The sequence below is a fragment of the Helobdella robusta genome (genome assembly GCF_000326865.2).
Source record: "Helobdella robusta unplaced genomic scaffold HELROscaffold_33, whole genome shotgun sequence".
Classification (NCBI taxonomy): Eukaryota; Metazoa; Annelida; class Clitellata; order Rhynchobdellida; family Glossiphoniidae; genus Helobdella; species Helobdella robusta.
The window spans coordinates 344,950-358,895 of record NW_008704623.1 but is presented as its reverse complement, the minus strand read 5'-3'; the positions used below and the strand labels follow the sequence as shown (position 1 = coordinate 358,895).

At 32.7% G+C, this 13,946-nt stretch overlaps 1 protein-coding gene across 1 annotated transcript; it reads left to right on the top strand.

Annotated features, from left to right (window-relative positions):
- Positions 1 to 9,896: 9,896 nt before the first annotated feature.
- Positions 9,897 to 10,322, top strand: HELRODRAFT_175259 (hypothetical protein; the record flags this gene model as incomplete). The annotated part of the gene is made up of 1 exon (XM_009022703.1): positions 9,897 to 10,322. The coding sequence occupies one exon, from the start codon at positions 9,897 to 9,899 to the stop codon at positions 10,320 to 10,322; it is 426 nt and encodes a 141-aa protein (XP_009020951.1).
- Between the last annotated feature and the right edge of the window lie 3,624 nt (positions 10,323 to 13,946).

Below are 13,946 nucleotides of genomic sequence, written 5' to 3'. Positions count from 1 at the left end.
CTGATGGCTTTTTGATAAAAATTTCAAACTTTTCAAATTATTGTAACTGAGATTTAGAATATTTAAAGTCGTGAAATCATCAAAAAATCCGGCTTCTATAGTTTCAATTCGACAATGTGTAACTTTTAGTTTGTTGATGTCTTGCCTGCTGGCAATTAAATAACTCACGGTTAACTTGCTGATGTTGGTGTCATATATGTGATAGTCAAAATTTTGGGATTGAAGATTTCGAGATGAACACGTATCATCCTCTAAGGATGGTGATTTTTCAGTCGTGTTTCTACAATTGATGATGATTGTATTGTTGAAAACACCGTCATTATCGTCGTTGTGCTTGTTGTGGTTTTTGTGGTTGTGGTTGTTGTGGCTGCTTTTGCCGTTGTGGCTGCCAATATTTCTGTAGCTTCTGACAGATTTTTTAAGAAGTTTGCCCTGTTTAACGCTGTTGCTGTTGTTGATGTTTTTGCTATATTCAGTATTTGAGTTTTTTAGTTGTTTTTCTGTTTGTAATTGTTGTTTATATTTTCAGATTTTATGAAATTGTTGTTGTTGGTATTGTTATTATTATTGTTGTTGTTGTTATTGTTGTTGTTGTTATCGTTGTTGTTGTTGTTGTGATCATTGTAGCTGTCTAAATTTGTGAGAGTTAATTCATCATCTCCATCATCATTCAGCCTCTTTTTGATGGGGTTCACGTTCGTCGTTATCATGAGTGAGGAGCAGTGACATTTTAATGATGACGACGACGATGATGAGGACGGCAAAGATGGTGGTAAAGATGAAGAAGAAAAAAATGATGATGAGGATGATGATAAAAAAGACAATGGTGACGATGTATCCGAGACTGATGATGATTGTGATGATGATTGTGATGATGATGGTGGTGTTGGTGGTGGCGATTCTGAAAATGATGATGATGATCCTGACACCGTTACGACCTTTTTAGATTGTTCAGAGGACGATAGGAGTGATGATGATGATGACGACGATGATGACGACGATGATGATGAGTAGAGTGATGATGATGAGGAAGATGCCTTTGATATTGATGATGATACTGACGAGATAAGAGCCAACAAATTAATTGCCAAAACTGGAATACAACCTAGCATACTCTTGTTTTTCATATTTTTGTGTGTTTTATTTATTCTTTCATTGAATTAGGAAAATATTACCCTGCTATTAAGATTACTCTGCTATTAAACAATCTTTTTGTTAAAATGTCTTATAATTATTTTATTTAAATTCATCAATCCACTATAGAATTTGTTTATTTATATAATAATATTAATGAAGAAAATTAATCCAAAATAATTTCATCAAAATGTTATTGTGTTTGTGTTTTACAGAACAATACAATCATCATCAAGTGTATAAATAATCCAGCATAGTTCAAAATCACAACGATTATAACTAGATCAGTTCCCCCCTTCAAGTTTAAAATACATCCATTTAAACTAGATATAAAAACAAAAGCTAAGCAACCATTGTGCTGTAAGAATCAGCACAAAACAAACATACAGAGATGCGAACGTCGCGCTATATAAATTATTGTACCAAAAGCGGAAGTTACGTCATAGTACATAGATAGATATAATCGGACAGACGTATGTGTGTGCCCATTCAAAGGTCCTTTAAATATTTATTTATTTATCTATGCGGACTGAAATCAATTCACTTATAATGTGTATTTATGTATATTTAGGTATCATTGTATTGTGTTGTGTTGTATTGTATTTATGTTGTATTGTATTGTATTTGTGTTGTATTGTATTGTATTTGTGTTGTATTGTATTGTATGTATGTGTGTTTTGTTGTATTGTATGTTGTATTTTATTTGTCTTATATTGTATTGTATGTATGTGTGTGCGTGTTGTATCAGTTTGTATTGGTTGTATGCTTTATGATTTCAGGCGTGTGTAAGTATGTGGTCGTGTATAAGTGGATTATCTTTCGTCTATTTTCTCTTTCTTTCTCTCTCTCTCTCTCTCTCTCTCTCTCTTTATCTTTATCTCTCTAGCTTTCTCATTTTTTCCGCGTGTTTGTCTTTCTATCTGTCTGTGCCTCTCTCTCTCTCTCTCTCTCTCTCTCTCTCTCTCTTCTTTCTTTCTCTTTTTATTTTTTCTTTCCTTTCTCTTTCTTTGTCTTTCTTTCTTTCTTTCTTTCTTTCTTTCTTTCTTTCTATCTTTCTTTCTTTCTATCTATCTATCTTTCTTTCTTTCTTTCTTTCTTTCTTTCTTATCTCTTAATCCGTATTGATTGCTTGCAGTTTCGGGTTCTTCACGTTTCAATGTTATACTTAATAAGACTTCCCGAGGTCCTGATATGTTTGCATGCATCTGGCTGAGTTTATATTTTTTTCACTTATCCACGTCTGCTTGTTTGTTTGTATCTTTTAATTATCCGACATTTCAGTTCATCATCGTCGTCATCGTCGTCATCATCGTCTCATAAGCTTCGCCATATGGCAGATAAATTAAGAAGATACTAGGATGGGACGGTGAGTTAAATTAAAATTGGCACTTGCTAGATCTTATCACGAAGGTTACAATTATATTGCCGCTACTGTCGGTACTACAACTACTACAACAACAACTTCTACTACTACTGCCACTACTGCTACTATTACCACTACTACTACTACTACTCCTACTGCCACTACTACTACTACTACTACTACTACTACTACTACTACTACTACTACTACTACTACTACTACTACTACTACTACTACTACTACTACTACTACTACTACTACTACTACTACTACTACTACTACTACTACTACTGCTACTACTACTGCTACTGCTACACACACACATATTCACAAATAACACACACACATACAAACACACACATATCAATACACATGTATTAACAGATATACGTATCTTTATTTTAACTATCTAAGTGACCTATGACCTATACATCGTGTTTACATGTCATTATCTATCAATTTATAGCTTAATAAAAATATATCATTTTTTACTTTTATTATTATGTTTTCATTCATTCGTTCGTTCATTCGTTCGATCGTTTGTTTTTTTTAATGTTTCATCGAAGTTTATACAAGTCAAACATTTATTTATTATAATTTAATTATTTTACCAAAACCAATTTCTATTATTTATATATATATATAAATATATATATATATATATATATATATATATTTATTTATTTATTTATAAGTGTGTGTGAGTGACTGTGTGTAAGAGTGTGTGTGTAAATATAATAGTATGTTTGTTCAATACGTTTATTAGTTACATATAATAGCAAAATTTTTTTAAAATGACATCGATTTAATCACATTTTTAACATTATTATTAATTGCATCTCTTATCAGCACCAGAAGAATCATTTATGATGCTTATATTATCACAGCCAGTCAGTTATTCGCATGAACAATCAATTATTCGACTGGTTAATAAATCAATCAACTAACCAATCAGCACACTAATCAATCAACTAAGCGACCTACAGCCCAACTAACCAAAGCCAACCAATCAACAAACTAACTAACCAACCAATTAATCAACCAAACAACTAGCCACCTAACTAACCGAAACAACCAACAAACCAGCCGACCAACCAACCAATCAACAAACCAACCCATCAATCAATCAACCAATCAGGTCTTCAATTTACTGCCGGAAGAACTATTCAGCATCTTTTCAAGTTTCTTAATGGCACCCCTCGTGTTTATTTCTTTGACCGCTTGACTGTACCAATTGTAATTATTGTTGTAGTTGTTGTTGTTGGCGTTGTTGCGTGGCATTTTTTGGACATTTTGGGATTTGTTCTGTGGGTCTAAAAGGTTATCCATGTATACGATGTTGTCCAAGCCTGCAAAAACTGTGGTGTGGTGTTTGTTTGCTTGTGTGTGTGTCTATGTGTGAATTTATGTGTGTGTTTTTGTGGGTGTGTGTGTGTGTGTTTGTATGTGTGTGTTTGTTTGTTTGTGTGTGTCTATGTGTGAGTTTATGTGTGTGTGTTTGTTTGTGTGTGTGTGTTGTGTGTGTGTGTGTGTGTGTACTACGTCTGTAAACGTTGTTCCATGATGCGAACGATCGAATGCATGAATGGATAAATGAAAAATAAGTAGTTCACGAAGGAATGGTCAAATTATATAATGAAATGTCCACTTAAAAAAAGTGATTGAATAGAAAAATGAATGATTGAATGAAAAAATGCGTGTTTCCTTGGATGAATAAACATTTGATTAGGAGGCTTCTAACTTTAGGATGAGTTTTGGCCAGGAAAAAGTTTTAAATGCTGCCTCTGACGAATGAAAAATCGTTGAATGAAGTTTATTTCGGCTTATTGAGTAAATCTTAAAAATGTTTGAAACCGATAAATAGGATTAACGAAGCGATGATCGTCGAAGATGTGGTGGATGTTAGAGCTGCTGCTACAGTAGCTACAGCTGCTGCTACAGTAGCTACTGCTGCTACTCCTGAGAAAGATGATGACGCGATGACGACAATGATAAACAATGACGATGATGACATTGATGCAGCTATAATGGTGATGATGGTGACGATGGTGACGATGACGTCTTTCTAATGATGACGTATTTAAGATGATGACGATGAAAATAGAAGATGACAAATTTTATGGCTGCACCAACTCTATTGGTGACGTCAATTATGATAATTATAATTGTAATAAGAAAGATGAAGATGATAAAAATATGAATGAAAAGATAACTATTTCGAAAATTATAAAGGTAAGAACTCTGGCGAAAAATTCCAACGCTAATACAAAAAAGAAAAAATGATCCCATTACATTAAAAAAAAACTATCTACTTATATGCAAATTTCTGTACTCAAAATTAATACCAAATGCCGAAAATTATTGCCATCCTGCACTTAGGAGTAAAAATATGCTCTGATCTGCCAGATGAATTTATAAATTTTATTTTAAATATGCTCTGCTCTGCCAGATGAATTTATAAATTTTATTCGCTCAAGTGCATACATAGCTACAATTTTTTGTCTAGTTATTTAGAAAAAATTATTTCTGAAATGAAATAAATTAAATAATAATCAAATTAATAAAGTATTTTGTCCGTCTAAAAATGGCGTGAAATAAAATTGATTAAAAATTTTTTTTGTAAAAAATTAAAATAATTAAAAATTAACATCTTTTAAATAGGTGTGGCCCGTGAACTGCAATAGGGTACCGAGACTCGTCCCCACCATCATTACCATCATCACCATCATTACCGTCACCATCATTATCATCATCATCCTGATCGGAAATGACGTCACTAAGGAGGCCATCATCGTCGTTGTCGAAATTCATCTTTTTGACGGTCTGACGGGCAGCACCTGGTGGTGGAAGAAAAGTTACAAAATTAAAATGGAACAGTGTTTAGAGAGTTAAGTAGGGTTTCATCATCATCGTTATTGTCATCGTTTGTATCATCGTTTGTATCATCGTTTGTATCATCGTTTGTATCATCGTTTGTATCATCGTTTGTATCATCGTTTGTATCATCGTTTGTATCATCGTTTGTATCATCGTTTGTATCATCGTTTGTATCATCGTTTGTATCATCGTTTGTATCATCGTTTGTATTAACGTTTGTTTCATTGTTTGTATCATCGTTTGTATCATCGTTTGTATCATCGTTTGTATTAACGTTTGTTTCATTGTTTGTATCATCGTTTGTATCATCGTTTGTATCATCGTTTGTATTAACGTTTGTTTCATTGTTTGTATCATCGTTTGTATCATCGTTTGTATCATCGTTTGTATAATCTCTACCATCATTATATTGTTGGTTGTTCAATTTTACATTATCTTCATCAATGAAATTAGTATATTGTCATAATCATTGACATCATCGCCGTCATCATCATCATCATCACCATAACTGTCATCATCATCATCATCACCGTAACTGTCATCATCATCATCATCACCACAACTGTCATTATCATCATCACAGTAACTGTCATCATCACCATGACTGTCATCATCACCATAACTGTCACCATCATCATCATCATAACTGTCATCATCATCACCATAACTGTCATCATCACCATGACTGTCATCATTACCATAACTGTCATCATCACCATAACTGTCATCATCATCATCACCATGACTGTCATCATCATCATCATCACCATAACTGTCATTATCATCATCATAACTGTCAACATCATCATCATCACTATAACTGTCATCATCATCATCATAACTGTCATCATCATCATCACCATAACTGTCATCATCATCACCATAATCATCTTCATCATCTGACCACCTGCAAACTTTAATGACCACCATTCATAATGATCGTCGACCACTTAGCGTTATTAGAAATCTCGAGTTGAAAATCTCAAAAATCAGATCACTCATGTTGCCAGGGATTTATCTCACAGAAGAAAAATTCAATTTTTCAACACGCACACACACAGACACACACACGCACGCACGTATATTCACACACACTCACGCACGCTCAAACGCTTGGCTAAATCTTGTAGATTTATCTAAAAAAATGATATGTGAAATGTTAATAATATAAACAATTAAACGGGCATATGAATATAAATATGGGTGAATGAATGGATAAATGAATGAATGAATGAATGAACGAACGAACGAATGAACGAACGAATGAATGAATGAATGAATGAACGAACGAACGAACGAATGAATGAATGAACGAACGAACGAACGAAATAAATGAATAAGTTTTCACGTCATTTTAGAGAGGAAGGAACAAAGAATTAATATTATTTCCATAGACAAAAAACTCTGGCGGTTTTTATTAGGACGGAAGAACGCATTTCCGCCAATAAATCTACACTCTACATTTATTCACACACACACATACACACACGCACACGCACACACAGACGCACACACACACAAACACACATGCATTGATAGACGCAATTATTCTGAAAATTTTGTAAGCAAATAAAGTCGAAGATTGATTAGATACTGTTTTTAAGAGTGATGTGTTGTCGGTTATTATTCGCTTGGTTTCTGTCGGTTTTTTAATTATTTGCTCGATTTTTATTGATTTTTTAAACATACGTGTTATTGGAAAATTGAAAAAATCTTTTAAGACAACTTGCGGAAAATAATTTTTATCATTCTTAACGATTCCTTTATGATTTATTTTTGAAACTCAAAGAGAAACTCTTCCACTAATCTTCAAATGTTTAAAATTAATTTCCACCTCGCATTCGTCACGTACCACTGGCTTGGTTTGGATTTTAAAACTACTCTCCTTCTATCAGCCCGTAAATAAATGAATGAAAACATGAATGAATGAGTGAGTAACTTATAAAATGAATGAATAAAATAGTGACCGAATGAATGAATACTTGTGAAAATGAGTAAACCATTAAAAAAAAATAAATGGTTGCATGGTTGAACAGATGAATAAAAGAACAAAAGATGGATTGAATGAACGAACAACTAACAAATAAAAGAGTTAAAATTAATTGAGAAATATGATATTATAAGCGACTCGACAAATCCGTTGACAATTTTCAAGAATTCAAGCAATGACTAGCCTAGCGTGCAGACAAACATGCAAACAAACAAACGAACATACAAACAAACACATACAAACGAACAAAAACAAACAAACACACATATACACGTAACACACACAGACATACACATACAAATACACAAACACACAAGCCAAAACTCCATCCCTGTCTATCATTAAACGTTAACCGTCGAATCTTCCGAATCTTCCTTCTGTAGTGTTTGCTCTTATAATTATTACCAACGATGCAATCAAGGTGCTTGTAGTTGTGTGTGTGCGTGCGTGCGTGTGCATGTGTGTGTGTGTGTGTGTGTGGAACAGCAGAGCATTATGATTATAAACAAATGTAAAAAAGCAGAATAAGCAGATGTATAATTTTTTTAAAACATAAAACTGCAGTAGTAGTAGTAGTAATAGTAGTAGTAGTAGTAGTAGTAGTAGTAGTAGTAGTAGTAGTAGTAGTAGTAGTAGTAGTAGTAGAAGTCAGCAGTAATAGTAGTTGTAGCAGCAGTAGTAGCAGTAGCAGCAGCAGTTGATGTTACTATAATGGTTGATTAGACGAATTAGTAATTCCATAGAAAGTATTTATACGTAGGATGTGGCTGATGAAGTAGCGACAAACGTTAATGAGGCTTCAAAAGAACGTTCATTGCAAACAGGAGGTGGTGGTGGGTGGAGGGAGAGAAAACTTTTTGAATTTTAAAGCTTATAAAATAATCGCTATTCATTTGACATGCATGAGGTGTGCGTGCGTGTGTGTGAGTCTTTGTCTCTGTCTTTCTCTCTTCCTACTCTCTTCCTATCTTTTCTTTTCTCTTTCCTCTCTTTCTCTCTCTCTCTCTCTCTCTCTCTCTCTCTTTCTCTCTAGGTTTTTGGAAATACAAACGTGTTTAAACTGTTTAAAAAATATTTGAATGTGCTTGTATGCGTGTGTGTATGTGTGCGTGTGTATATATATATATATGTGTTTACGTGTGTGTGCGTGTGTTGATGTGTGTGCGTGTGTTTACGCGTCTGTGCGTGCTTGTTTTGATGTGTGTGTGCGTGCGTGAGTGTCTATGTGTATGTGTATGTATATGTGTATTTGTGCCTTTTCAGTTTTGGTTTTTTCTTGAAATGTTTATTTATAGGAAAGATTAGGCAATCATTATTTTAACTAAGGTTTTATTTTTATTTAATTTTTTTATTTCACATGCAAAAAATGAACGCAACGATCAGAACTGCCAAAATGAAAACATTCTAATAATCAAACTTAATGTAAATGAATGCGCTTGTTTATTCTCTCTCTTTTTAAATTCTCTTTATTTTTTTTCTCTCTTTTTTCTTCCTATCTCTCTTTCTTTTTTTTCTGTCTTCCTCTCTTTCGTCCTCTTTCTCTTTTTTTCTTTCCTCTTTGTCTTTCACTGTTTCTCTCAGTTTAAAATTGTTCTCTTCTCTGTTCCTCTCTTTCTCTTCCTTTTTTTCTCTCTCTCTCTCCTTCTCTTTCTTTTTCAACCACACTTCACACACACAGGCACACACACATTCACGCACACCACAAATACATAAATAGACACACAATGCTTTCATGAGAAAAAAAAGGCAATTAAGAAATTTTGTTACATAAAATTATTTTTACGTTATAAATCGCTGCTGCTGAAGAAGAAAGCTTTTTACTTCTGCTGTTTGGCGGGAAATTTTTAGACAAAAATGAATAAAAATCTGAAGAGCAGATAATTATAAATACAAATATTTAAAAATTCGAAATAAATGTAAATAAAAATAAGTAAAAATTTTTGAAAATAAATTTCCTAAACAACACGATGAACACTGCAATGGCGAGCGTCTTAATGATAATTCATTCCTCCGTCCTGTCTGTCTCCAGGAAAAAAAAAATTTTTTATTTCGTTAAATAATTTTTAAACAATTTTAATATTTGAAGTGTTTTGTAAAATTTAGTTTATGAATGAATGAATGGATGAATGAATGAACGAACGAACGAACGGACGGACGGACGGACGTACGAACGAACGAACGAACGAACGAACGAACGAATGAATGAATGGATGATGAACGATGTACGAAAAAAAAATATTTTAAAGTATCATCATCATCACTATCATCATTATCATCACCACCATCATCATAATCACCAACATCGTCGTCATCATCATCACCATCACCGTCATAATCACCATCATCATCGTCATCATTAATGTGTAGTAGTTCATGAATGGGCATAATCTTCTTCAGCAAAATCATCATCATTATCACCATCACTTTTTCATCATCATCATCATTATCCTCATTGATGTCATCACATCTTCTTCATCACTGTCATCATCATCGTCCTCGTCGTCGTCATCATCATTAAGGTGTAGCGTAAAAATGGACATCGTTAATAAACTCACAACAGCTCGGCAAGAAAGTTTCTGGTACATGCTACAATTAACTCATCTGTGGAAGGAAGATGACCAGGAAGAAGATGAGGAAAATGAAGAGGAAGAAGATGAAGAAGCAGATGAGAAAGAAAATGAAAAAAAAAATGAGGAAGATGAGGGAGATGATTGGGAGAAGATGAAGAAAAAGATGAGGAAGAAGATGAGGAAGAGGACGAAGAAGAAGATGAAGAAAAAGATGAGGAAGAGGATGAAAAAGAAGATGAGGAAAAAGATGAGGAAGAGAATGAAGAAGATGAGGAAGAAGATTAAGGATATAAGGAAGAAGAGAAAGAAGATAAGAAAGAATAAGATGATGATTATTATTATTATTATTTTTATGATGAGAAGAATGATGAGGAGGAAAAATGTATGACGTCAATAAAGAATGATAATGATGTGACTGATATCAAAACAAACGACAGATAAATACTTCAAAATATTCTAGGTCATAAAAAAAATTCATTGACGTCATGTTACGTCACGGCGCACCCAGCCAATCAGAAACGAGGTGGTCAGATCACGTGATGTTATTCAACTAAATGAAAAAGAGAAAAAATTTTAACGATTCTGTTTATATGACCTTTGAACTTTGAACAGAGGAACTGTATTTATTTTTTATTTTTTTAATAACATTTTTATTGTTTATATTTATTATTTTTTTAAAATATTATCACATTTTGATTCATGATACACAGTGACTGGTTTCAAATGCAAGTAGGATCCACAATCTTCAACTATAATCAGAGACGGTTCGAAAGTGCGTTGTAGCTGTTGAATAATTCATCACTGTTGAATGAACGAACGAATGAATGAATGAATGAACAAATGAACAAATGAACGAATCAATGAATGAATATACGAGCGATTTGAAATAAATGTATTTGTTTAATTACTTTTTACTAATTATTACAGATAAAAATTAACATTAACAACAATATGGTGTTCGTTCGACTGCACCCTCCTAAGTTTAATAAATGAAAGTTATCGACGTCATCATCTGTGTTTTCATGTTGCTGAATAAATTCGCCCAACTCAATATAATTTGACATGGAAAATTTAAAGATTACGATTAATTACACACACACACACACACACACACACACACACACACACACACACACACACAAACACAGATCTAGACAACGTTGACTGAGGAAGAGCAAAATTTTACAAATGTTGATATGTTGAAAATATTTGACCAGAGAAGGGGGAAAGAAATTAGCACAATGTTCGCTAGTATGGGGCCAAATTAGTCTGGGGACATTATTTTTTTGCTTAACCTTCCAACTTTTGGTTCACTTTGTACTTAAAAACGGTTCTTTCCTGCGTAAAAACAGAATTTTACTAACTTACAATGAAAAGACTGATCACAACGGGGTCATAGGGGGCCATAAAGGGCCATAAGGGGTCATAAAGGGTCACGAGGGGCCATGACAGCCTAGGTCTGCCCCTGCAAACGCCTACACATATAGTACTAACTATATTTTTAATCACACAAACATTTTTATTGAAACTTTTTGGGAAAAATAAATAAACTAAAAAAATGATTTAGCAAACATTTTTAGAGAATTGCAGAAGAAATAAAAAGTAAAATCTATCGATATAGCGATTCGTAATGCAAATTCTGCTGGAGGTGGGCCTTGGACGAGCATTTTTAACGCAGAGAACAAGAATAATTAAAGATTTTTATCGTTTTTATCGTTTTTATTATTATTATTATTTGAAATATTATTATGATTTGAATAATTATTATGATTTGAAATATTATTATGATTTGAAATCTTATTTTGAGTTCATGAGTTTTTATAAATTTTTTAAAACGATAATAATTAATATGAAAGTATTAACAAATTAATTGTTTTTTAATTTTATTGAATTATATATTTATATTTTGATTGTTGTCTGTCTGTGTGTGGGTTGTGTGTGTATGTGTGTATTTATGTGTGTGTGTTGTGTGGGTATTTTAGATTTAGGTGTGTGATTAAGTTGTATATTCTTGTTTTAATTGTTGCCTGTGCGTGTATATGTGTGTGTGTTTTGAGCGTGTATTTATGTGTTTGTGTATTTATGTGTGTTGTGTGTATTTATGTGTGTATGTGTGTATTTATGTATGTGTGTGTGTATTTATGTGTGTGTATGTATTTATGTGTTAGGTGTGTGTATTTATGTGTGTTGTGTGTGGGTATTTATGTGTTGTGTGTGTGTGTGTGTATTTATGTGTGTGTGTGTGTGTGTTGTGTGTGTATTTTAGTTTTGGATGTGCGGGCTTTTGTTTATAATAAACAAAAATTATAACTATTTTGTTTGCGCAAGCGATAAATTAGAGATAAATTATTGATCCCGGCGAAGAAATTTAAATGAAAAATTAATTCATAAATAATAGATCTTTTTTATTAATCCATTGTGTGTGTGCGTGTGTGTGCGTGAATGAGATGTTTTGTTTTATCTATGCATACGTCATCATGCGTTCGCCATTTTCTATTGGTCGTTCGCATTATTTATTGGTCTATCTTTCGTTCTTTTGTTCAGTTTATTTTGTTAGTTCATTCATTCGTACATACATTCATTTATTCATTCATTTGGTTGTTGTCTTGATGTTGTTGTTGTTGACGTTGTTGTTGTTGTTGTTGACGTTGTTGTTGTTGTTGTTGGTGGTGGTGGTGGTGGTGGTGGTGGTGGTTGTGTTGTTGTTGTTAATGATGATAAACCATTGTTTATCAATTTCAAGAAAATAATAAATTCAATTTGAAATCACCAAAAAGAAATCTTTTCAAATTTTAAATTCAAAATTAAAATTCTGTTTATTTAAAATCCAAAAACACAAAATAATAAAAAAGATTGTGCGTATTACAGCATACATGGTATTACGCATGTACATATACATTATACATAAATCCAGAGATAGAGAAAAACAGAGTACGAGAAAGAAAGAGAGAGAGAGAGAGAGAGAGAGAGAGAGAGAGAGAGAGAGAGAGAGTCAGACATAGAAATCAAAGGAATGATTAAATGAAGTTATTCGCACGGTTCATTAAACAGATTGTTTTTATTGCTATAAACTTCATTTTATTGTTTTAGAATTCGTTTTTTCTGCTAAAATTCCGATAAAAAATTATCTTTCTTTTGATTGTACGAATTCAATTTTTACCTGAAACAAAATTTAATTTATGTAAGAACTCGTTTGATTTTTACAAAAATTTAACTTTGTTAATATTTTATTTCAAGTTATTTTTGAATGTTATAGATAAAACACACACACGCACCCACACACGCACGCATACAACACGGACACACACACATATTTCTCATTAGTCTCTATGTTGTTGAAAACATTTTTTAAAAAAAATTCATTTCTGAAAAGTTACACGATGTAAAACTGTGCGAAAGATTACGTAATATATCTCTTGATGATGGATTTGAATGATGACGACGACGAAGATGATGATGAGGATGACGAAGATGATGATGATGACATCAAAAATGACGTCACTGATATAATATAATTAAGTTGATAAATAAATAAGCGATAAATAATATTAATAATGATGATGATGACGATGATGATGATGACGATGATGATGTAGCAAAGATGATGTTGCTGATGACGATGAATAGAAGTTTAATGATGATGATGACGATGATGATGATGACGATGATGATGTAGCAAAGATGATGTTGCTGATGACGATGAATAGAAGTTTAATGATGATGATGATGATGATGATGATGATGATGATGATGATGGTGATGGTGATGATGATGATAATGATGATGATAATTTTAATAATGGCAATAACAATATTTTAGATGGAAAAAAAACAAAAAATTTATTTAGCGGATAACAAACAAATTTTCGTCAGAAAGACCAATTAAAGATTTGTCGCTGGAAGCTGAGCAAATGAGTGAGTTTGTGTGTGTATGTATGTGTTTGTGTGTGTTTGTATGTATGTTGGTTTGTATGTATGTATATTTGTATGTATGTATGTAGGTATGTATGTTT